Source organism: Microplitis demolitor, chromosome 4 (genome assembly GCF_026212275.2).
Source record: "Microplitis demolitor isolate Queensland-Clemson2020A chromosome 4, iyMicDemo2.1a, whole genome shotgun sequence".
Taxonomy (NCBI): Eukaryota; Metazoa; Arthropoda; class Insecta; order Hymenoptera; family Braconidae; genus Microplitis; species Microplitis demolitor.
Window position 1 is genome coordinate 10,022,276 of NC_068548.1, and position 27,847 is coordinate 10,050,122.

The 27,847-nt window shown below is 34.0% G+C and overlaps 1 protein-coding gene across 8 annotated transcripts in view; it reads left to right on the top strand.

The window, feature by feature from the left end:
- Positions 1-27,847, top strand: part of LOC103576994 (probable ATP-dependent RNA helicase DDX20) — a 143,739-nt gene that overhangs the window by 42,628 nt on the left and 73,264 nt on the right. For 7 of the 8 annotated variants that reach the window (XM_053738758.1, XM_053738757.1, XM_014440127.2 and 4 more), the window contains exons 3-5: positions 1,939-2,140; positions 10,206-10,401; positions 11,761-11,846. In XM_053738758.1, coding sequence (XP_053594733.1) covers positions 1,939-2,140; positions 10,206-10,401; positions 11,761-11,846 — 484 coding nt within the window. Of the gene's footprint in view, positions 1-1,938; positions 2,141-10,205; positions 10,402-11,760; positions 11,847-12,072; positions 12,363-27,847 lie in introns of those variants that run through there. The other variant, XM_053738760.1, reaches the window with a different exon arrangement.

Genomic DNA, 27,847 nt, shown 5'->3' on the forward strand with positions numbered 1-27,847 from the left:
CTATTTCGAACTCCTGGAGCTCAAAAAATTGTTGTAGATAAATTTTCGAGCTCGAAAATACTTTTGTATGCCTTTGTTTTCGAAAAAAAAAAACGTTTTTTACGATTTTTTCTCAAACGATATCTCTCGAACGAATAAACCGATTGAGACGTTCAAGGTGGCAATCGTCGCGTTTTATTGAGTTCTACAACTGATCAGATTTTCAAATTGATTTATCGAGTCGTTTTTAAGAAATTTTCAAAATACTAAAAAAAAATTTTTTTTTAATTCTTTCGACAACGGTTTCTCTTGAAAGAATTGACCGATTTTGAAGTTTGAGGTGGTATTCGACGCAGCTTATAAAGCTTCAGAGCCCAGTTGATTTTGGAGTCAACCCATCGAGAACATAAAAAGTTATCCAAAAAAAACATTTTTGAAAGAAGTTCATTTTTGGAATATCTCTGAACAGTCCGTACCAATCAAGTTTAATTTTTTGTCAGCCTCAAGATATTCGCAAGCCGCGTCGAATAAAACCTTGATGATCAAAATCGGTTCATCCATTCAAAAGTTATATATATTTGCATATGTACGTAAGTACATACATACATATATACATACACTCAGACATCATCGTGAAATTAGTCAGGATAGCTTCCTAGAACCTCAAAACGTCAAGATCTCTTAGAAATTCGATTCTCGAAAATTGGACTGAAACCAAGAACTTCCCGAATTTTTGAAAATTTGCAATTTTCTTAGCGGGAAGTTAAAAAAAAAGTGAAAAAGTGAAAAAAATGAAATGATGTGACTTCAAATAATTTATTAAATATTAATTTGTTTTTTATTATTAAATTATTTTTAATTTAATGACAATGACTTGAAATAACGTTTAATTAACGCTGAGTTAATTTATTTTTTATTCATTTTTAAACGTTGAAAATGGCTTAAGAAACTCATACTTCATAATCATTACAAGTTAATGATAAAACATTATTTGAATCGTTCTTTTTATTAGATCATGAAAAACATGCATCTAAAAGCCAGCCAATTGTAATAATATAATTAGTAATATTTTTAATAATTTAATAGTCAATTTTTCTATACAAACTTTAATTGATTTTATGGTGGTTTTAATGATATTTTCAAAATTTTTCTAACCTTACTTTCGAAGAGACTATTTCCTCACGTCAACAATATTAACTACGGCACTGTCGACAAACGCAGCGCGAGATTCAAATGAGTGGAAAGGTACTCACAGGCATACTACTGCTCTCACATGTCACTTATACATGCTCACGGGACTCTATGATTCGCTCTCTCTCCACCAGTCTCACACGTAGACGTTTCAAGATCCTCTGACTATAAATCCAAAAATAAAATTTTTTTAAAAATGTTTTTGAGATAACTTTTAATGTGCTGAATGAATCGATTCAAAAATCTAATCGCTCAAGAAAAACCGCTGCCGAAAGAATTAAAAAAAAAATTTTTTTAGTATTTTTGAAATTTCTCAAAAACAACTGGATAAATCAATTTCAAAATTTGATCAGCTCTAGAACTCAATAAAACGCGTGGATTGCCACCTCAACTGCCTCAATCGGTCAATTCGTTCGACAGATAGCGTTGGAGAAAAAATGATAAAAAACGTTATTTTTCGAAAACAAAGGCATATAAAAGTATTTTCGAGCTCAAAAAGCTTGAAAACAGCGGGAAGTTTTGGGGCTGGTCTGCAGAGTCAACTGACAGACCGATTTTTTTCTTTATTTGAAAATTTATAGTTAGTAGAAAATCACCCGTATGTTTTGAACTAAATTTTTGTTTATGGAGTCAAGTAATCTAAAGATATTTGTTTTCAATAATTTTCGTAAAAAAACAGTTAACTAAAAGCTGTTTTTTGATATTTTTTTCTGAAGATCAGTATGAATTGACAGTCCTAAAATATTGCGATCTTTTGTATTTTTACAGGATTAAAGGTTGATTTTTTCGTGGGAGGAATGCCGTTGCAGCCTGATAAAAACAAGATTAGTCATTGCCATATTATTGTCAGCACGCCTGGTCGATTGAGGCATATGATTGACAAAAAACTCATTAAAATTGATAATGTGCGGCTATTTGTCTTGGATGAAGCTGATAAATTGATGGATAATAGTTTTCAAAAAGATGTCGAGTGAGCATATACTACAATCACTTATGAATATTTTTATCTATTACGTTTGTTATAAATAATGTGAAAGGCTGTCGTCTGAACTAATCAATATCGTATGGGTGTGTGAGTAACTGTGTAAACCTTCTATAACTTTTAAACTAATTAACCGATTTAAATAGTTCTTACGGCAATCAGAAAAGCTTATTAGCCGTCAACTTTCATGCAAATTTAAGATTATTTGATCTAATTGGCTCTCAGATATTTAAGAAAGACGAAAACAAAAAATAGTTTTTTTTTGTTTTCTTTTTTTCAAGCTTCTAGAAAATGACTTAATTAATTGATTCCAAAATCTAATTAGTTTGAGAGCTCAATGAACCGCATTTATTCCAGCACAAAGCACCCCAATTGGTTAATTTGTTCGAGAATTATCGTTAGCGAAAGAAATGATAAAAATAGTTTTTTTTTCTCAAATATCTTCGAAATGATAACCAATCAATTTCTAGATCATCAGCTTTAGGACTTGATCAAGAGCATCGATCGCCATATTAAACATCGAAGTCGGTTTATTCATTTGAAAAACATGGATGCTGAGAAATTAAAAAAAAAATCTGAAAAACGGTATCCTGCGGGCCAGCTCCAAAACTTCCTGCTATTTTCGAGCTCAAGGAGCTCAAGAAAACATTGTTGCTGTCAAGACATATTCGAGCTCTTTGAGAACAACAATACCCAGATCAAAAAAATTATACATAATTATATATGAAAAATGGCCTTATATAACTATATAGAACTATATATAATTGCATATAGTTCTATATAATTATTTATAATTACATAGAAATGTATATAATTAAACTCCCATGCAATGTATTAAATAAATTGTGAATTTTTGTATAATAGAGTTTCTATACTTTTCATTTAAATACTTTTTTTTTTAAAGTCCAAGTTTAATTTCCAAGAATAATCAGTCGTGGAAACATTTATATAAACACATATCGATTGCTGTTCGTTAGTCTCGCTTAAACTCGAGAACGGCTGAACCGATTTGGCTAATTTTGGTCTTGAATTATTTGTGGAAGTCCAAAAAAAGTGTGAAAAGTGAATAAATATGAGTTTAGTATAGTGCCGTATAGCTCAACTGGTAGAACACTCGGCGCTATACTGACATGGTCTGGGATCGATTCCCAATTCGGGCTATCTATATTTTTCTCAATTCATCTATAAATTGTCTTACTGAGAAGGTTTGCATGTTTAGGTTTCCACTATATTAAATTGGTTTTTTATATAGTGGAAACCAATTTAATATAGTGGAAACCTAAACATGCAAACCCTCTCAATAAGACACTTTATAGATAAATTGAGAAAAATATAGATAGCCCGAACTGGGAATCGAATCCAGACCATGTCGGTATCGCGCTGAGTGCTCTACCAGTTGAGCTATCTGGCACTACTATACACAGAGAGAAATTAATTATTCTATCTACAATACAAAAATTGTCATTTTAACTATCTAAAATGGTAATAACATTTTTCATTGGTTATAATGATTAGTATTTGTAAAGTGAGCGAATGCGCAAAAAGGATCTGGTTTAGGTGTGATGTAATCCTAACAACTAAAAAATTACACACATTATTATAATAAATAAATTCGATATTTATTGACACTATTTACACTTAAAACTGTGAGAAGATAATTTGAAACAGCGAATGCAACAAAATGTATACGCGATAGCAAATGCAACCAAGAATAATTATATTAAAGCAGAGCAGTTTTAGAGTACGCTGTTGTACTCTTGAATTCAGGAGCCGAAAGACACGGAGAAAATGTCGTTGGAAGCGACGTGGCCGCTTGGTGGTGACGTGGCAGCCTCAACGTATAAAACGAATTTTCTCATTGGCTCAAAAGTGCGCCAACAGGAAATAGTTAACCGCCAATTCTCCTGATTGGTCGGCTGGTAGCGGGGCTCTCATGCCAACTTGACCCGACCATGAGCTAGAAATTGTATGTACCGGGCCCAAATAGCGAGTGACCCGGCACTATTCTGACCTTGAGGTCAGTAGCGAGTTTGGCAATTCACGGCTGTAGCGAAAATGCACGAAGCTTTTCAAATTGCCTAAGCTCGTGACTGAACGGTATTACTATTGAAAATAACAACAGTTATAATTGATGATGTTAACGGTTACTGTCAAAGATGCTAATTGTAATAATTTAAAATTATAATTGTTACAATCGAAGATGGTAACTCTTACCGTTCAAAATTGTTAAAATTCTTAGCTAAGAATGTGTGAGTGCATGAGAGCGCTCGCGTGTATGTGTGTGTGCATGTGTGCGGGCGAGTGTACGCGGGTAAGTGTGCGTGTGTGTGTACACATGCTTGTGTGTGGGTAAGTGTGCGCGCGTGTGTACATGTATATGCATGTATGCGAGTAAGTGGAAATATGTGTGCATGTGCGTGTTCGGGTAAGTGTGCGTATGTGTGTACATGTGTGTGGGTGAGTGTGTGCGGACGATTGTGCGCATCCGTTCATATGTACATGTGTGCGCACCCGTGCGTGCATGTATACGTGCGTAGGTATATGTGCGCATCCGTTCATATGTACATGTGTGCGCACCCGTGCGTGCATGTATACGTGCGTAGGTATATGTGTGCAAAAGCGTACGCACATGTGTGTGTGTATGTCTGTGTGTGTGTGAAATTAGTTTCTTCCCCAGTTAAACAAATAACACATAGACAAACGTCAGACTATAATGTTTATATTTTGATTTTTTATTAGCTTAGATGATCATCATTATTTACGCTGATAGTAACCATTTCCATCAGGTTATTAAGAATTACGATTTTTTATAATAGTAGTAATTATTTAAGATAAATATAATATTAAAAAAAAAATGACAATTGATATTTTACTTTTTAAATGATTAAAATCACTATAACTCGGAAACTATAGACTTTAGCGACTTGACTCATAAGACTTTTTTTGGAGGGAATAAAATTTCCTACAAAATTCCTATCAAGATTTTCAGTGTAATTCCATTGGTTCACGTTCTGCAAGCCAATAAAGGTCAATTTCATAAGAAAAATGACTTCTGCAGCGGACACAAGTGAAACAGCTAGAATTACAGCTAAGGTACAGTGGGCACTTTTGAAGAACACCAAATGCCCTACTATTCGCGGCGAAAACTGCGTCGATATTGTAAAACGCAGCTGAGTATTAGAAAGTTAAAAAAAAAAAGTAATTTTATTTACGTGTATTTTAAATAGAAAACCTTTGAAATCAAATGGAAAGTACTTACGAAAGGAATTAAGAGCTTTAACTTGACAAGAATTCTTGTTGTAGCATAAAAAACAGTATTTTGTGTGATGAGCAACGAAAAAAATACTTTCGCCGGAAACGAAGCACCCTAATATATGTATATACATATATATGGGGCGTTCCACGCCAAATCGTACACCATTTAGCTTTTGCATCTCGGATTTTTTTGAAACTTTTTTATGTTTTAGTATAGGTTGAAAGAAGCCCTCATGATTTTTTTCAAATTCTTTTTTCCAACCGTTTTCGAGATATCAAATTTTGAAAAATATAGAAATTTTTTTTTCAAATGCCTACAACTTCGCGAAAAGTGGTTTAAATAAAATTTTCATGGAGACAAAATATGTTTGTTTTTAGACATCTTTTCAGTAAAAAATAAAAAAAAAGTTTTTTGAACCACGCTACTATTGAAATTTTAAATTTTAAGTATAAATTGTCGATTTACAAAAAACACGTACTAATTGATTTTCCTCATAATTTTTCACAGCAAACCGTCACCTTTTCTACAACTTTTTCAGCGATGCTCATAATGGGATAACGATAGAATCTATTTTTTTTCGATTTTTTAAATTTCCACAGAAAAATTATTATTAATTCACATCTATTTCCTTACACGTTTAATAATTTTTCTGTGGAAATAAAATTTGAAAATTTTGATGATAATTGTGTGTCAGATAATTATTAATAGTAAATCCAGAACATGATATTTTTTTTACACATTTTTCTTAAAAAAAACCGGAATGTGAAATTTAAAAAATCGAAAAAAAATAGATTCCATCGTTATCCCATTATGAGCATCGCTGAAGAAGTTGTAGAAAAGGTGACGGTTTGCTGTGAAAAATTATGAGGAAAATCGATTAGTACGTGTCTTTTGTAAATCGACAATTTATACTTAAAATTTAAAATTTCAATAGTAACGTGGTTCAAAAAATTTTTTTTTTATTTTTTACTGAAAAGATGTCTAAAAACAAACATATTTTGTCTCTATGAAAATTTAATTTAAACCACTTTTCGCGAAGTTGTAGGCATTTGAAAAAAAAATCTCTACATTCTTTAAAATTTGATATCTCGAAAACGGTTGGAAAAAAGAATTTGAAAAAAATCATGAGGGCTTCTTTCAACCTATACTAAAACATAAAAAAGTTTCAAAAAAATCCGAGATGCAAAAGCTAAATGGTGTACGATTTGGCGTGGAACGCCCCATATATATATATATATACATTAGGGTGCTTCGTTATTTACCCAACTGATTTTTTTTTAGCGACGACCCCTAAATTTTTCGTTTATGGCCTAAAAAAAATTATCAGACCCATATAAGCCCTTAATATTCATATTAAACCGTGCCCAAAAGACAATACATTTCTCATTTAAATAAGATGGGGTTTCGGCGCGTTTTACATTTTATTTTTTTTCTCCTAAGCTAGTTAATCTACACATATCAGAGATACATATTTTTGTAGGAAATTGAACTCTACAAAAAGGTCTCTTATGGTTTTTCGATAAATTGACTGCTTCAAAAGTTATTCAAAGTTAAAGATAAACTTATAGTTAATTTTTTTTCTTTAACCGCAAAATTATCATTATTTCTGTAAAAGTAAATTGTTATTTCGAAAAATCTTCAATTTTAACTGTGTTATTGAAAAAATTACCGTCAAAAATTCAGATAACTGAAGAATAATATGAGTGACGTGTTGAGTTAATTACAAAATTTTTCAATTTAACGGAAAAAATATGAGAGATTAAATAAATTTTTTTAGATATTCATAACACTCTATTTCATTGAATATTCTTTAATGGATTTTGGAAATTTTTATTTGTAAATTGTTAAACATCTACAAATAGTCATTGATACTGCAGAAAGAGCTGTAAAATTAACTGATAAATATATTACTTTAGTCAAGAACGAAGATCGAAAACTATATGCCACCTGGGTCAAAAATAAAACTTGATTTAGACTTGGTTTACCAAATCGAAATTTGAAGTCGTTTTTCACAAGACAAACTCGACTTTTTTTACGAAGATTAAAAATACATTGAGTTTTCGCCTTGGTTTAGACTTAACTGGCTTACTTAGTCACGATTTAAGACGAAAAAGTTGAAATCAAGTCGAGACTGACTTGATGTAGGCTTATTCAACTTAAATTATAAGGCGAAAAAGTCGAAACGAAGGTGAAATAATTTTTATATACTAAGGCGAAAGAATGGCGAATAAATAACATTTTTTCGACTTGGTATAGCAAGTCAAAAGTAAGGTGAATGATTATAGTGTTTGAAGTTAAGACAAATAAGTTCAAACTAAGACCAGAAAATACAAATTAGTTGAATCTAAAACGAAAAAAGTTCAAAAGTTGAAAAAAATTAAATTTAAGTCGAAAAAATCGAGATCTTATCGAAACATCGTCGGCAAATCGATAACTTCCAAAGAAAATAAGCCTGAAGTGAGCCCGAATCAAGTTTTACTTTTGACCCAGATGTTCAAATCGTACAGTAACTTTTTCTATAACACAGTTAAAATTGAAGATCTTTCGCAATAAACAATTCACTTTTAAAGAAATAATGATAATTTTGCGGTCAAGATAAGAAAATCAAAAATTAACTATAAATTTATCTTCAACTTTAAATAACTTTTAAACCAATAAATTTATCGGAAAACCATAAGACACTTTTTTTGTAGAATGTTCAATTTCCTACAAAAATATGTATCTTTGATATCCGTAGATTAAGTAGCTTAGGAGAAAAAAAAATAAATATACAACGCGCCGAAATCTCATGTTATTTAAGTGGGAAATGTATTGTCTTTGGGGCACGATTTAATATGGATATTAAGGGCTTATATGGGTCTGATAATTTTTTTAAGCCATAAATGAAAAATTTAGGGGGCGTCGCTAAAAAAAAAATCTGGACGTCGGTTGACCCTGCGGGCCAGCCCCAAAACTTCCCGCTGTTTTCGACCTCAAAGAGCTCGAAAACATTAGTGTAGATATATTTTCGAGCTCTTCAAGTTCGAAAATGCTATCACAGCTCTAACAAGTTACCTGTTATGCTGAAGTTTGAAAATTTAAGAATCGAAAATCATCAATGAAGCGGTTTTTAAAATTTAGTTCCTGATTATGTTTAGTAAAATAAGTGTATTGAGGCAGAAATCAATGTCAGGGATCAAATTCAAGATTTAAATAAGTTTTGACTCATGTAAGAAACAATAAAATATGAAATATCCGATAAAAATATTAAAAACGACGTTTTATCGATTTTTTTGTTGATAATATGATATAAACTAAAAACCAAGTTCGATGACATTATATGATCAAAAGAAACCATAAAAACGATGAGTTGGTATGAAATCAGCCACATTTTAGTACGTTATATTATGATTTATCCGGATAAAATAACAAAATGTTATTTTTTTAACTTTTCAACGTTGATATATTTGAACTAATCAATCGATTTCGATAGTTGACGTGGCAATCGACGCGTTTTATTGAGTACTAGAGCTGATCAAATTTTGAAGTCGATCGTATAAGTCGTTTTTGAGGAATCAATATAAAACTAAAAAAATTTTTTTTTTTTTCGTAATTCGCAAATATTTTCGAGTCTATTCGATCAAATAATCTGAAATTTTTAGGAAAGTTGATGGCCAACAAGCTCTTTCGATTGCCACCTCAACCATCCAAATCGATTCATTAGTTCAAACACACACACACACACACACACACACACACACACACACACACACACACACACACACACACACACACACGGACACACACACACACACACACGGACACACACGCGGACACACACGCGGACATCATTCTGAAAATAGTCAGAATAGCTTCCTAGGACCTCAAAACGTCGACATCTGATGAAAACTCGATTTTCGAAAATCGGGGTGAAAACAATAACTTCCCGAAATTTTTGAAAATCGTCGATTTTCTTAGCGATTTTCTTATATATATATATGTATATATATATATATATATATATATATATCGCCCTATTATTACGATTGCGCTCGCAATTCTTAGCGGATCTTAATAAAATTTTATACACTTATTTATTTGACGATTATCTTGATCAAGTTCAAAGATGAGTCCCATCGGTTGATTAGTTTGGAAGTAGTAGGTGTTTGAAAGATTTTTTAATTTTCATAACAATGAATTCTCTGGCTTTATCCTTTAATAACTTCGGAATGATAAGGCATAACTCATTTCCTTGAAATTTATGCTTAAGTTTACAAAATAAGTATCAATTAGACTATTATAGCTTTATTCGATTAGGAATTCAATTATTCGTATGTCTGATAATCTCTGCGTAGCCGAAATAATTAAGAAAAAAAATTTTTTTTTTAATTTAGTTAAGATTTTTATACATAGTCATATCAAGTCACATATGGCCGTATCGAGCTATGTGTAGCCATACATGGCTATACATGATCAAGTATAGTCATATATGGCCATGTATGGCCAATTTTCATACATGGCCATGTATGATTCATTTTTTACGGGAATTACGTTTACCGTACGTCATTTTAATGGTTAATCTACCATCGTTATATCGTGCAAAATTTTCATAAATACACTAATTATGCACTATTAAATTACTATACTTCGATCATAAATGTATGTTTTTGTGACGAAAAAATAAATTCACCCTGAATTGATGATCTTCTAACTGGTCTTTCGAGCTTTTTACTGTGACCAAGGATATGCAAAAAATATCATATGAATTGATTATTATATAAATTATAGAATTGATATTTTCAAATATTTTGTTTATAGTTACATCTTTTCGAAATTGCCGATAAACAAGCAAGTAATATTATCAAGTGCTACGTATCCAAAGGATTTACATTTATTCGTCACAAAGTACATGCGATCTCCATTAGTATGCTCACCTGATGATAGCAGCCCTATTCTTTTGGGATTGCGGCATTTCGTTGTTATCGTCTCTAATCATCCTAACCTAATGAAGCAAGTATGTATTCATACAATTATTTTATTATGTGATTGTTTTAAAGAAGTATTCTCACGAAGCGGATAAATAACCTCGATTTCTTTGTAATTTTATTTAGTTACTATTTTTCTCAATAAAATATTTCTTCAGAATTAATTTCTTCATAGTCCGAGTAAGAACTGAAATTTGTAAAGGCGATTCCCTCTTTTCTTGATGCCTTTAAAATTAAACAAAAATATCAAAAGAAAATGTTTACAGTCGAATTTCATTAACTCAGACAGTTAGTCCACGGAGGAGCAGACATTTCCTGGGAATTCTAGGCGCGTCTAATATTACGGTAGGTTTAGGGTAGTGTTACGGTAGTTCTACTGTACAAAGCGGTAGTGCTTTGGTAGTAATACCGTAAAATTACGGTAGTGTTACCGTAGTTTTATTTAGCCAGTTTTAGTTTTCTAACTGTTACTTTGGGAATTAATGTTTACTTGGAATTTTATAACTCGAATAGAAAGTTTATGGTTATGGCGCCATATGCCAAAAAAAGATCAACTAAATGGATGGGAAATTCACCATAATAAGGTAGCACTGACATTCACGCAGCGTGAATTTATCAAAGCTTTTTTACATACGAATAGACATGTCCTTACATTAATCACGTAAATTAACGTAATACAGTAGTGTACGATAAATAATATAGGCTTTACAATAACGCTATTATAATCAACAGTGAAGGTATTACTTTTAATCAAGAACCAAGACTTTCCTACTGATGATCGCTCAAATAGTTACTGTATTTTTATGGTAATTCTATCGTAAATTGATCATATTTGTGATCACAGTCGTGATATGGTAGAATAACGAAAGGATTACAGTACGGTAACGATAGGGATACAATAGGCTCGCGGTAAGATTACGGCTGGTTACGGTATAGTACTCTAGTAACGTAGTATACGGTAATTTGCCGCAAGCATACCGTATGATTGTGTCTGCCAGGGATTCCGATTTATCAAATGCTCCTTCTCTTTTAAAGAGTAGACTACACGCATGCGTCCTTACACCTGCATGTCTGATGCATATATTAAATTACACGGATACATACAAATGTATATCATCGGTGAGTGACAGCGTCGCTCGTATCGGGAGTCAAGACTGAGGGAAAGCTCCGAGTTAATGGAATTCGGCATAATGGACTTTGACCGTATTTTTCTAACCATCATTTTATTTTACAATCTATGAGCCTTGTTTATTTATTTATTTTTTTTTTTAATTGTTTCTGGTGATAAAAAAAAGTTTATAAAATTAACTTATTTTTGTTTTCATTAAAGTGAGATAACTTCCTGAAATAAATTTTAACCATTCATTTACATTTATCTTCTTTTATAGGTAAGAAAAAAAATGGAAGAATTGCTGAAAATTTTTTCGAAGATAAAGCTTAAACAAAGTTTAGTGTTTTTCAATTATCAGTCAAGGTATTCTAAAATTATTAATTCAATCATTAAATATAGTGTATAGCATGCATAGAGAGGAATGGGAGATAATTCAATTTGCGGGGATGAGAATGTCTTACTGTCTCTTTAGGTTTACGTATTATTTTTCTTTCAACCTGTGATGGTGATTTCTAATTTTTGACATTAATACAGTGACTTTTGTAATTGGTAAACTAAAAATGATTGCTCCTTTCTTGTTTTTTGACAGTGTTTTCATAATGCCAACAGAAGGGTGTAGTTGAATCTGAGAAAAACACTTGAAGTGCCGATTGTTCCCTCTCCAAAAATTCCCATAGAATCCAATCAAATGCAACAAAAACCGCATAGGAACCAATACAGTCCATAGGATTCTATGTGGTTTTTGTCGCATTTGATTAAATTCTATGGGAATTTCTGAATAGGGTTATTAACAAAAAATAAAATATGAACAACCAATAACTATATCTCCAAAACTATTTATCGCAGTGACTTAATCAAGGTCGCATTTTAAATATGAAAGAATGTAAAATAATAAATATAAATAGATATTGTAAGTCCGGGAAAAAATAATTTTGTCTGGTCATGTATAATTATTTTTGCAACACATAGTAAGAAAGCACGTCTCTGATTGGTTAAAAATGACACTACAAAGAATAAATATCGCGAAGAATGTTCACATTGTTCGTGAAAAATATGACTAACGTACACTTTTGACATATATATAGATATACTATTTATTAGTCATCAAGCGATCCACCAGAAAACTCAATCAACAGCCGTCTCGAGTTAGGACAACGGAAAGTCCCAAACTATAGAAAATCATCATACTGTATTTAATGATAATGTACAATTCACTGAATGAACTTTGACTCGGAAATCTAGTTATTTTTTTCTGAGTATCAATATTTTGAAAATAATAAAAATAATTTTAAATTATTATAAAAATCAATTAAATCATGTTTAATTGTTACTATCATTATTTAACAATCTTTTACATCAGAAATAATACAGGAATTATTTTTATATTAATAAGATTGAACATTATTGTAGGTTAATTAAAAGATTAAATTTAATGTAGTGTCCTTTTTTATCAATAAAAGACATTTTTCTTACTATTCGATGCAAAAACTATTGTAATAAATTGAGTAGGAAGGGCTTTCGACACTCACGTATTGGCAACACTCGCCTAACGGCTCGTGAACCAATCACACTTGTTGTCGAAAGCACCTTCCACTCAATGCGTTAATATACTATTATGATTATGTATAAAATTAGATATAATCATGTAAAATAATATTTAATTGCATATATAATTATGCTTCGGGCATTCCATGCCAAATCCGACAGTTTAAATAATATATTGTGTGACAGGGGATGAAACCAGACGATTTAAGATTAGAGTGAAGTTGGCTGCCCGAACCGTCAGTTAACATTACCTGCAGTCTGAAATTGTGTTTCATCCTGAGTCACACACCATATTTTTTATGATTACCTGCATCGAAACTTCAAGATTCAGTGTCAGCAGCCAGTAAGAAACAAGTTCCTTTCAAGCCGATGATGCCGAGAACTGTTAGAGAATAAGAAATCTGCGGTTTAAAGTCACTTATTAAATAGTAAATAAGACAAAAATTTTATTTCCACTCATTTTTTAGTAATTTTATTTTGTTAACCCTAGACTGGTTAACGTATGAGCGTGACGCCCCACTTAATTCTATTATCTTTATTACAATTACATTTTTTACTAAAAAGGTTTGAAAAAATTTGACTTTGTTCTCCAAACATTTTAGAATATCTTGAAAATTTTTTTGAGCATGTTTCAAAACATAAAGTAGCTGTAAAAAAAACTCTAAAAAAAAAAGTGACGGATTTGCGGGACTGTTTTCGTCACTTGACCAGAGTCGTTAGTATATTTTCACTTGCGGCATTGCCGTCTTTGGTGTATGTTCCCTCTTTCCGACTTCTCATGTTCATGCGCAGCCTTGATAAACATTTTAAAAAACTCTGCGATGAAGAAAATGATTTCTTAATTTGTTTCGTGGTTGAATTTATAATCAATTTATTAAAATATTCTTTTCTGTCCACTATTAAAATATTTCCATCTACTGCCAAGGCATTAACCTATGTTTACGTGATATTGTTATTTATAAAAAAAATAGTTGAGTTCTATTCAAGTTGAATGAAATCAAATATTAGCAAAATTTAATTAACTAATAAAAATGTTCAATTTGTTTAAATAACTAATTGTTTTAAACAGAGTTTGAAATTTTTGAAAATAAAGTTGAAAATTTTTTTATGTTCGAATTTTTTACAATATTCCCGCCGGAAATAATACACCAATAGAAACAGCCAGAGCGATCAGGCAACGTTGCACTCGCAAAAGCATTGCGGTGATTCCCTTATCACTAGACCAAAGTCGTTAGGTCGCGTTTGTTGACCAGTCTAGGGTTAATGAAAATTGTCACTTAAAAAATAAAACAAGTAAACTGAAGTGACTAGCAAACCAATGAGAATAATAAGGCTGTAAATGAACATAAAATGTAACTAACTATAACAGGAGTAGTGCTTGGTCGTCCTTTTACAGAGCGCCACTGGAAGTATTACGGTCTTTCAGAACCGGATCTTAATTCGTCTGGGTCGTAAGGCCTGGAAAATTCTACGACGCAGTAAATCCTGCCATTTTGCCTGAAATCTTCGAGAAGCTCCGAGAACACTCGATTCTTTAGCGTCTGGCTGACGAACTTATTTTCACGTTCATTAACTAACAATTAATAATTGATTTACCTAGTTCGGCCTAGACGCGACGATCACGTTATGGTCACGACGTACGATTTAGTATGATTATTGATTTATAATTCTGGCCCAGGCCTAAAATTAAAATTAATAAATATCTGACGATTTTATTTGCAGTGACGACTTTTATGCTTTCCTCGTCTTGGTTGTCAAGTTGGCGTACTTCGGGTTGTCTGTTCTTGTCCGAATCTTCTGGTGTTTTCTCGTGGACTTCATCCCATCTTGATCCTCTCGTAATCTATACTCCCGTTCTTATTACGCCAATATCTGCTTATTTCGATTTATTAGTAATTAGTTATTGAAGGATGTTGGCCCTATGCCTGATATTCTGATTAATATGATTTTGGAGTTTTTGCTTAGTTCCACCATCAGAAGCCAAGTGTGACTTGATAATTACCTGATGTAGTCGGCAGTCCTGCGTCTAGATGTTCAATCGCTCCCTCAGGTCTCCCGGTTCTCTCTGTGCCTTCTTCGTTGCTGTCTTGCGTTTATATAAAATTCGCTCTATTGTCTTCGGCTATGTTTGGAATATTTCGCCCCTACTTAACCCTTTGTCGGTCGCGTACATTTTCGAGCCGAGTTACGTCGCATCGTGAGCGTCACACTGCCGTATTAAATTGAACGCGTTGTTGCCAAATCTTAAACTGTGAATTTTATACGCTTACTCGGAATCACATTTTTTTTATTTACTTACAAGGAAGGTATCCCAAGTATCCCTCTCCGATTTCGATGAAACTGAAATATGTTATTCTCCGCCGAAATCTAAGGGATACCTATTTTTTTTTACCTGCGGAAAAACATATCTGAGGAGTGAAACCACCTCTTAAAGTTTAGGCTCCAAAGGGGTATTTTGGTAGGAAATTGAACGCTCTACAAAAAAGTCTGTTATCGTTGTTTAATAAATCTAACTGTTCAAAAGTTATTTGAGCTTAAACTTAAATTTATAGTAAATTTTGATAATTTGTCAGGAATAACATAGGATTTTTACAATAAAAATCTGAGGGAAAAAATTTTTTTTCACGGCTAACATAAAGCTTTGTTTTCTATCATTTTTCTTATAACTCAAATAAATTTTAGTCGGCTCGAATAAATCTATTTTTCAGTGTGGCACAGCTATACAATACGATCACCAATTTTCATAGAAATAAAAATTGATGTTAGAATCGATTCTGCCATCAATTTTTTTTATCTTTCGCTAGCGTGATTGTTATACTTGTTTTATCGTTATACTATAAAATAATTTACGATTATTTGTAACGTTTTTTATTTAAAAATTCGTGACTATGGCAGGCATTTTAACCTTATAGTTAATATCTTCTTCGTACCTTCGATCCCCTTACCTATTAACGAAGATCCAATAAGGATCTCATCTTTGATTAAAACGTAGGTTTAGGTGGGTATTTTTATATTTCTGCCAACTGTAAATTTACCCGACATTTGGTAAAAGCGGACAAAACTCCCAGTTAGGTCAGATTTACAATTCTGCTCAATAGCTTGTTTTATTGCTTGAATGTGATTTTACCTTCAATACCCTCATATAACTATGATTTCAGCCTCAATAACCTAATTTAAAATACTAAGGGCAAATTTACATTTCAAATTTTGACTCGTATAAGAGCTTGAAATTAAAATGAAAATAAGTAAGAAACAATGTGGAGTTTCAAAAACTTTATTCGTGATAATTTATCAGGAATAAAATTACATTCAAAAAATATTTATCACATTTTGTGATAAGACTGATAATTTCGCCAGAAATGTAAAAAGATCTCAAATAATTTTTGAACTGTTGGATTTATCAAAATATGATAAGAAACTTTTTTTCTAAAGCGTTCAATTTCTTACAAAAATAATTATTGTGCATAAAAATCCGTGGATTGGTTTGTGAGCTATAAAAATTCTAAAAAAAAAAAAATTTTTTTCCCTTATTATTTAAATGGAAAATATAAAAATGGATTGAGGCAAACTTAGTATTATTGTTAAGAGCTCGGATTGGTACCAAAATTTTAATTTTCAGGTATACTTTCAATTGTTGAATACTATAAAAAAACAAATATTTTGTTCTCTGTTTGAAATACCCTAAAATATATTTATATATGCAATTTAACACGACTTTTCTTGAGGATTTATATTTTTTAGAAATATTTATATTTTCACTTGTCACGTAACGATTCAAATTATTTAATTTTTATTTAGTTGTAAGTTGAATATTTTAATTTAACGTTTAAATTTGAGTCGTTACGCGGGCATTCCGCCAATTCGCCGATGGAGACGGCGGTCCGTGCACGGTGCTAGCGCATGCGCGCTGAGTATGAGAGAGCACGTGTGTGAATTTATTTTAATTTATGATTTAAAAATACAAATAATCGATTTTTGTTAAATTTAAGTTTTTGTTTATGATTTTGGAACAGTTGGGATGCATAATCCAGTGCAACATTATGCCCCAACATTTGTTTAATATATTATTCTATTTAAACTTGTCATCCGACTAAGGATGTCAGCTTTGGTTGAAAATATTGACCGCCGGGTAGCGGTAAATCGATACCTCGGCTATAATTCCGACGTCAATTTGATAAACTTTAAATAATTATTATTTCAGTTATTGGATAAGATAAAAATAGGATAAATTATAAATAGGTAGTTCATGCATTAAATAATTATTCATGTATCATTCAGGTATTCAAGGATTGTCTTTATATTTATATTTTCAATTGAAAACTAGGCCCAGGGCTGATAAAAATAATTATAATAGTAATTAAGGGCGACAGTGGCGCCAGGTGGGCGACGACCAACAGGTGGAGGTTGGGGTAATTAATTTAGAAAGATACGGACTAGCATTGTGTGTAGACGCTGTACAACCACGCATTTATTAATTCTTGTGGAAAAGAAAAAAAGATAATTATTAAAGTTCACCGGGTGAATTTGTTAAAATATTGGTTTCAATCCATTCTATTTTTGTTATTGGAGATTATTAATTTTGAGTAAGTACTTTGAATTTCTTTCACGGCATATATTTTTCACGTGATAACCTCCCCCGGTAGTTGTTGGTCGCCGCGGCGAGGGAAATTAATTAATTAATAATTGACACTGGATGATACATGATTTTTATTATAAATAATTGTCGTTAATTATTACTATTGTTTATTACTGGTAAAAATATTCAGATATTTCTATCTATATATATATATGTATATATAACTTAAGTACAACGTAGTGAAACGTTGCCGGTATACCTATATCGATGGTTTTCTGACGCAACCTCGTATCTCAGAAACTACTAGTTGTCAGGAAAGACTAAAAATGTTTTATCATGGAATTGAAAATTTTTTTTAACAATTTTTTCTCTTTAATCTGAAAATACTCAATCTTGGAATAAATTTTTCGGATAAGTATGAAATTAAAATTAATTAATCATAACTTTTTTCATTATTTACTGAGATACGTGTTTGTTGCAGCGAAAAAAATGTACCATACGTGATTGCGTAGAATTCTTTTCAAATAAGAGTACATGAATAAATTTTTAAAACTATTTTATTCTGAAAACCAAGCAACTTTTTAAATAATTTTTAATCAAATACAAGTGTTATTAATAAACTAAATAATAAACTTTTGAATAATTTTAGCTTATAATAACTCAAATATAGTATTTTTTTGCCATAAAATACACTTTTACTCTTAATCATAGTACTAATATTATTATCACGCAATTTATTAATGCTTGTAATCACCTTATTCGACTTTTCAAATAAAATTATGAAGTTAAATACTTATGTTTTATCATTTCTAACAGATAATGTTTTATAATAACAGAAAATATAACTCTTATTTCTCTTTAACGTATGTTAAATTGTCATAAAAAGAATGATAGTCCTTTGGTAATAATGGTTTGAGCGATAGTAAGTCTCTGTATTTTTGGGTCGTCAATGGAATTTCTTTGGTATATAAATCTTTTACGTCAGTTTCGACAGAATGCTTCTTATCCAAACGTTGTGGTAGATCTTTCCATTCATCATCAAAGGATAATTTAAACATCAGCTTCGCACTACTGTATTTCAATGCTCTCAACTGTAATACAGTTGGAGAGCCAGTTTTGTTTCCAGGTCGAATAGATTTAAAAAACTTTAAATCAGAATAATTCCTGAAAAATTTATAATCTAAATATTTCACTTTATACGGTTTTTTCAACCTAGATTCTTGAATTACTTGCTCAAAATTACAGGGTGCATACAACTCACGATCTTTTTTACGTCTTTCTATTGCCGCATGAACGGAATCACATTCCATTTGAGTATGACCCTTAACCAAATATTTTTGAAATATTTCAACATTGTTTCTTACAGAGAATTGATACAAAGCATTAGTTATAGTCACATTACGGTTCTGAGCACTACAACCGTCACTGTAAAACACTATTGGTGTATCAAGCTTAACTTCAGTTTGTAAAAAATCAATTAGGCAGGACGCAAAGATGTTGCCATCCATGCCACCTTCACCTTCGTGCCATACATAACATAATACATCTCCATTTGCTATGTTATATACTGTAAATTGATGACACTTCAATTTCTGTTTAAAATAAAGAGCACCTGTTGGTAAATGTGGTATCATTTGCACGGCTTGAACATCAACAGTGAATGCTTGGATCTGTCCAGCAATAGCTTTTATTTTATCCTGGTCTTTTTCATCTCGAGCACGGTCTTTTTCTTTAACATGGTCATTGTACTCTTCAGTTGATATATTCTTCTTTTTAAAGGCAAAACAAGTGTCGCAGAAATCTTTTCGCGGTTGAAAAATATCAATATTCATTAATTGCATTTTCTTCATAAAGAATCCATAGCTAGATATTTCAGTATCTGGGATGTTTAGCTCTTTCATAGATTTTTTAAAATCCCGATATACATCTTCTACAGACTTGTATAAATTGTCTAACTATAACTTCGATGTATCTTTGCGACAGTAATGCGACTCCATCTTTGGCAATTGATTTAAAAAATTCTCTACATGTGATAGCTTTCCCTTAACTTGCTTAGATTCTTTTAGAGTATTTTTTAGTTTAGTTTTCTTTAACACACCAAAATCACTACTTTTTCTCACCCAGTTTAAAACTTATAACGGTGACCTTGGCTACTTCGTGTACAGTAGCCACGAACCACAGTTACAAAATTTCCCGATTAAATAATTAATTATTAATTATAAATATGAATTTTAATTATTATATTGCTGGTTCTGAACGCGGGAAATAGATCTCAGGGATGGGTCGACTCGTCTTGACCGGACACGCGGCTGAAATTTAACTTATTCTAAAGACACTGGTGATGAAAGTAATTTTCAGGCTTAATTTAATTATTATATACAATTAATTTTATTTAACCAAATTCCCAAGTATTCACAAAATTCCCCTTTATATGAATTAAATTCTTTTCAATAAATAATTAAATAAGTAAATGTGAAAACAAATAAAATTTTAATAATGATCATCTACTTTAAATTTCTCGTTGAAGAGAGAGATATAAATATGATATAAATTTATTATAAATCTTATCTGGACTTTATTGTGTTCGACGTACTGATGGTATTGGACGCCGCTGCATCGTAGACCTTCTCTTCTGAATCCTGGGCTGTTGATGTAGGATTTGATGCTGGACACTCACAATCACTTACTTAACGAACCCAACGTAATTTTGGTTTCATAAAACCAGTTTATAGAAAGAGCACAAATATAATTTAAAATTTTAACTTATAATTTTATTGCAATAAGGAAATCGAGCGACTAGTAGACGAGGCTGTGTATGTCAGTGCTTCGACTTGAGTGTCCCTTGAATTGAATTCCTTGTCTGCACTTGAATCGTCTCTTTTATCTAGTCGTCTTAGGCCCCAACCTCCGATGACCCCTACCTAATTATGCGCACATGACCGATTTACGGTCACCTGCTGCGTGGAATCATCCCTTGTGGTCTAACGCCTAGCTCAGCCAAACTCGGCAATCAGGCTGCGATGAGAAAGATAGAGAAAGACCAAATCAAGACTGAGACAGCGAGAGAGCCGCACTCTCACGTCGTAAACCAACGCTGCCCGGTTATACTCCCCGTCGCCAGACTTGAGATTGGGGCTCGGAAGCTGAAGGAAAGTTAAATGGTCTTCATCAGCCTTTGGCTGCGCCTGGGCAATTTTAAATCGGGTACATAATGATTGCCCAAAATTTTCCCAGTCTCTGATTTTAACTCAACGACCAAAGGACTAATGATTTTGTTAACAATGGCTGGTCCTAAGAATTTACTAGCCAAACTAGACGAATATTGGTCGGCTTTCCTACTCAATTTTCGATTTGGGTAATATACTGGATCACCCACTTGCAGTTTGGGTGGCTCTTTAAGTCCCTTATCGTGATATACGGCTTGTTTTTCACTTTCTTTTCTCATTACTTCTTCAATTTTATGCCGTAATTGATCAAGGCGATTAACCCGAGTACGCCACGCAGTATCATCGAGGTCCAAGTCATCTATTTCGAGTCCAGTAATTTTACTTGACAGCCGTGGTTCTTTGCCATGAACCAAGTAGTATGGCGACATGTGCAGTGAGGCATGATAACTACTATTATAAGCAAGTTGGAATTCGCCTAAGTGCTCATCCCACGACGTCTGGTCTTCCGAAATAAATGCTCGAATCATTGGTTTAAGAGTACGGTTAATTCTTTCAACCGGGTTACTCTGAGGATGCGCGATCGCGGTTGGTACTGACTTTACTCCCGTTTCTTTTAAGTAATCTTTAATCTTTTGATTAATAAATTCTTTGCCGTTATCTGTGATTAAAAACAGAGGGTATCCCCAGCGTGAGAAAACACGACGTAAACTCTTTTTAACATTTAATCCGGTCTGTTTACGAAGTCTAAAGACCTCAATAAAACGCGTGTATAGGTCTTGTACAATTAAAACGTATTGATAACCGGCTTTAGAACGCGGAAATGGGCCAGTCACATCGGCCGCGACTATGGCCCAGGGTTCGATAGGTTGTCGCGTGCGCATCGGCGCTTGAGACGAGGTCTGTTTATATTTGACCTTTTTACAAGTTTCACAGTTCTCAACATACTCGCCGACATCGCGATACATACCAGGTCAGTAGTAGCGGGTGCGTATCCGATGATACATCTTATCGCGACCCAAATGACCCGCATCCGGTACATCGTGGTTTTTCTTAAAAATATCGGGGATCTCATTCTCTGTCAAAACCAATTTCCACGCGTCTTGATCGTCAATATACTCTTTCAAATAATCAGGCTTATAATACTCTAATTTATCCTCGCTATTTATTCGCCAATCAACAAAATTTTCCGGATATTTTCTAACGTTAGCTTTCTTTATATCGTACCACGAGCGAACTTGAATATGTACGAAATCTACGCCTTTAGTTTTAATTTCATCGAGGACTTCGGACCACTCTACAGGCTCCTGGTCCTCGTATAAGCGCGATAAGGCATCCGGGCCTTCATTCTCGGTTCCACGACGATGTTCGATCGTAATTTGGTGGGCCAAGAGTTCCATGGCCCAGCGGGCAAGCCTACCGTTCGGATTCTTTAAAGTATGGAGCCATTTTAATGAAGCGTGATCGGTAACCACAACAAATGGAAACCCTTCAAGATAACATCTTTATTTTCTTACGGCCCATACAACCGCCAAACACTCTTTCTCAGTTGTAGTATATCGTGTTTCGGCACCTCGTAACGGTCTACTTAAGCATATTATAAGGAACTCTTTTCCGGTATGTGGTTCTTTTTGAACCAAGAATGCGCCTAACCCTGTATCACTCGCGTCAGTATATAGATAGTACGGAAGATCTGGCTGTGGTACAGCCAAAGGCTTAGCGTTGACCAGAGCTTGTTTAAGATCCTGGAAAGCCTTCTCTTCCTCATCTCCCCATTTCCATTCAGTATTAACGCTACACAATTTATTCAGGGGTCCTTGGACCTTCGCGACATTTTGTAAATGCCTATGGTACCAGTTTACAAGCCCGCAGAAACTGCGTACTTGCTTACGAGACGTTGGACGAGGGAAATTCGCGATAGGTGCTATTTTTTCAGGGTCAGGTCGTAGACCCTCGCTATCTACAATGAAGCCAAGAAATTTCACCTCAGATCGCGCGAATTTGCATTTACTTGGATTAATTAATAATCCAGTCTCACGAAAGATTTCAAAAACAAGAGACAAAATGGCTTTATGCTCATCGTAATTCTCACTTATAATTACCCAATCGTCCAGGTACGCAAAGACTTTTTCAGTCCAAGAACTCGGTAGGTTTCTCTTATGTATTCGCTCGATAAACCTCTCGCGAAGCTTATCCATGGCCTTTTGAAACGTTGATGGTGCTCCCGCGAGACCATAAGGCATGCGAACCCATTCAAATTGCCCCCTACCTTCGACAGAGAAGGCAGTGTAAGGAATGGACTCTGGTGCCATTAAAACCTGATGAAACGCTTCCTTGAGATCCATGGTGGTAATATACTTCGCGTTATGAAGAGCACTTAAAATACGTACCATATTAGGAAGAGGGTGCGCAGGTAAAATAGTATATTTGTTGATTGGTCGATAGTCGACGCAAAAACGCCAACCACCCGAGGCTTTGGTCACCATTACCGGAGAACACGACCAGAAACTGTTACTAGGCCTAATATAGCCTTTCTCGAGCAGTTCGTCTATTTGTTTATTTAATTCCGCCGCAATAACAGGACTACGCCGATACGGACGGATTTGAATGGGTTTAATTCCCGGTTGTAAGACGATCGTATGCTGCACGAGGTCAGTTAGACCTTGGTTCGGTAACTCCGCGTATTTAGACATTTTCGATTCTAAAAATACATCAAAATCTTTTTGTTGATCCGAAGTCAACGTTCGACAACTAGTTCGTTTATCGCGACAATTTATTAATTCAAATGGATGATTTTCGTTAGTGTCTTTAAATTGCCAAGTTTTCGTAGCGCAATCGATTAATATTCCAAACTGAAGAGCAAAGTCCATACCTAGGACTACTGAATAGCTCAGGTCCTCGAGGACACTCAAATACTGCTTTCCTGCTATTGTACCGATTTGAATGATGAATGGAGCTCCCCCAATAGTTTTACATTGGGTATGATTCGCGAGAAGAACTCCCCGACGGTTCGTATCATCCTGTTGTAATTGACCAGAGCTAAGCTCACGTATTTGGTCATACACTCGCCGATTGATGTAGGACCTCTCACGTCCCGTATCAATAATACCGTTCACTTGCACCCCGAATATCCAGATGGACACCGGTATACGAGCTGTAATCATTGGTGGAACAGGACCAGTACCCGTGTAAAATTTGGTCCGAGATGCAATACGATTGGCGATACGTGAGGGTAATGTTTTATCTCTGAGTATCTCAGGAAGATACGACGCGCGCGAAGGCGAAGAACACGGTGATGGAGAGCTATGACTAACAGCTGGACCTTCAGGTTCTAATCCTGGGTCAAATTCTTCCTCCCACTCTTCTTCAGTCTCCTCATCACTCTCAAGTGGCTCCAGACCACATAGGTATGGCATACCGGGGACGTCTACGGAACTTGGTTCTTCCGATTCGTCTGAACCAATTGACACAATACAATCGCTAGCCTCTAAAGTTGCTAAGATTTTTTGATGTATTTCATTCGGATTAATTTCGACCGAAGGAAAAGAACGATCCAGACCGGCGCAAATTTCTTCGAATAAATTATCAGACTTAGGTAAATTAACCATGGGCCGTGCTTCTTCCCTTAAGCCTTCCCAGTGATTAATTTCGTCGGAATTTAAAATGGATGGATAAATTTTGTCATTATTTAAAACCGATAAATTATTAAAACTAGATACGTTATTATTTAAAACAGATAAATTATTAAATATTGATAAACCGTTCATATTATCATATATATCGCAAAACTGCGTGAATGGATTTTCTTCATCATCCAAACTTTCTAAATTACTACCACTACTGATTTCATCGATAGCATCATACCAAATTTCATCTTGAAAATTATTTTTATCTATAACTGGACTGCATAGGTCAAGTAAATTGACCTCAGTCTCAAATTTATTATCATTTTTATTTAAAACGGAGCTAGTCGAATTTAACGCCTGATTTTCTAATATGAAATCACCTATTAGTTCACCACTGGTTAAAGCAATCGGACCGACAGTACTCTCTAAGACGCCGTCTAGTCTTGTTATTAAATTGCTACCTACTACATCTTTAAATTTAAATTCTTCTACTGGACCGACAGTACTCTCTAAGACGCCGTCTGGACCTGTTATCAACTTTTTACTAATTAAATTTTCTTTTACCGGATCGACAGTACTCTCTAAGACGCCGTCTGGTTCCAAACTTGAATTTATTAAATTTTCAACATTAAAATCTACGACTGGACCGACAGTACGCTCTAAGCCGCCGTCTGGTTCCGAGTTATTATTTGTTACATTAATTACTTTAATTCTTTTAAATTTATTTGGTTTATTCAACCAGGCTTCATGTGAACTATTACGACTAGGGCTCCGATTTCCCCATATTATTTGTTTGAGAGACCTTCTACGTTTCGCGCCCTTTATCCTCGGGGAATAGGACGGCGAAGCTAGTTTTTTGAACGATCAGTGTGACTAGCGTTGATAACACTGGTCGGTTGAGCTTCGACGCAATTAGCATGGTTGTTTAAATTATTTAAATTATCATAATTATTATTAACATTATTATTATTACGAACAAAACGATTAGAACGGTTTCCACGATTATTACGGTTGTCATTTCTTTTAAAATTATTTACAGTTGAGTTCGGGTTTCCCCTATTAAAATTATTTGCATTTGGTTGCCCATGATTCAGGTTATAACTATAACCATTATTATTAAAGTTATTATGATTTGTATTAATATTTGACCGAACGGGAACGTTTGGCGGACGTAAATTTGAATAACCCGTAAATCCGGACCTAAATGAATCGGCATTTAATTTAAAACAATTTTGTCTTACGTGTCCTATTTTAAAACAATAATTACAGACATCAACTCTGTTATTTATACACTGTTCAGATAGATGACCATTTTGCCCGCAGTTAAAACAAAAGTATTGGTCGAAATTACGAGCAGCAGTAACTTCACTAAACGTACGCGATATGGCATTTGAGTTGCCGCTATTATTCGCGTTATAAGAATAACGTACTCGATTATTTGGAGATCTATTTGATGAGGTATTGTGTTGAGGAGTTTGGACAGTAGCTGTCGATGCACAAACAATTAATTTGCCGTCCTCTCCCTCTCTAATTTCCTCGATAACGAGTGGTTGTTTATCATTCATCATCTCAACCAAAATAGGAGTACGCGGGAACGAATGTACTGCTGAGAATCGCGATTTTTCTTTTGTCTTAGCGTGCGACCTATCGGATGGCTCGGACGCGCGTTTGTTTTCCTCTAGTAGCACGGTGGCCTCATGTAATACCGATAAGAGGTCATCATAAGTGTTTACTGACCTAGAGAATACTAAGGTAGAAAGATTCCTAGGCAAATGATTACGGATGCACGTAACCTGTTCTGATTCAGGAGGTGGGTTACGCATCTCACTATATTTTTGTTGAACTCTAAACGTAAAATCTATTGACGATTCGACAGATTCTGGTCTCAACTGACCAATTTCCATCAATAACTGAGTGTCCGTCTTTTGTGAGCCAAATGCTCTTAAAAATTCCCGTTTGAAGTGGTCATAATCAGACCAATGTCTACTGTACACGTCATACCACTTAGGAACTTTCCCAGTAAAAATATATCCAAGAATTTTTACATAATCCGTTATGAGCCATCCCTCACGAAACGCCATGGCTTCAAATGAAGCCAAGAAACTATTGGCTGTTAAATCGCCTTGCGGAAAACGTACTGGCCACGCTCTTACGATTTCCCTTATCTCGCGCCATTTGCGTAACGAAACCGCCGCGGCTTTTGGTATCAATGAATTATTCGCCCTAGGTTGGTCATAGTATTCTTGATGTCTTTCTTGACCATTATTAATTCGATAACCAGCGTAATTTCCATCAAAATTATTATTATTATTGCCAGCAAATGAATTATCCCGTAATATTTGAAAATTATTGTCATAATTATTTATTGGTGGATTATTACTTAAATTATTATTTTGAATTACGCTAGGATTAATAATGGAGTAATTATTACTATTATTGTTTAAATTATTATTTAAATTATTATTATAATTATTATTACTGAGACCGGCCGTATTGTTGTGAACATTATTTATTCCACTGGTACTCGATTGTAAATTTACCGGGAGGGCTGAGGTCGTAGCAGCCCTATTTTCATGATTCAAATGACCTGTACTACACTCCCCGTCGCCAAAACTGTGAGTTACCTCGCGAACAGTTTGTGTAATTGTCTGTACAGGCACTTGCGGATTGTTCACCGGTTGCGCGTTCATAGCTAAGGTCAGATTTTGTAGACAATTTAAAATCTGAGCCAGGACAGCTTGAGTTGTCGCTTGATCAGCCTGCGCGGAAACTGGAACGGTGCCAGGCAGAAAAACGGATCCCGCATCAGGCTGAATTTGTTGAGGAAGTACCGGTGGGGGTTTTCTATGAATACTTCATCCATAGACGTTCGTAAATTATTATTAATATTTGTTGAATTTAAATTTAATTGTGTATTTGTATTAACGGCCTGTGGGTCGCTCGTTTGAATTGACCCAGACGAAGTTGTAACAGTAATAGGTGTGGTAATGACGGTACTGGGTCGAGTCGCGGTAGTGATTGGTATAGTGGTGGTCACTGTTGTGACCATAGACGTGGTAGTCGCTACCATATTCCCCAAGCTACGCCTTACTGGCCGTCTAACCTGCTGTGGGGTGTCTGCAGTCACGGTCAAATTAGGTATACCGGGTAACGGAGTAGGATTTGGTATCGTCGAGCTCGCTGGCGAAACCGTAGTGCTTGACGTTATCGTATACGTAGTCGAGGGTGGTGAATGCACTACCCTGTTTTGATTCCTACCGTTAGAGGAACTAATGCCTTCGAAGATTATTTCTTCACTTTCCCGCCTACCCGATTGTTGGAGCACACGCTTAGAATTTTGACGCGTCAGTGGTCGAGTGTTACTCATAATATGATTATTGGTACTTAATTTTAATTTATATTGGCTGGTAAGACAAGCAGCTTACGAGCCCTAATAATACTTGAATATAAAAG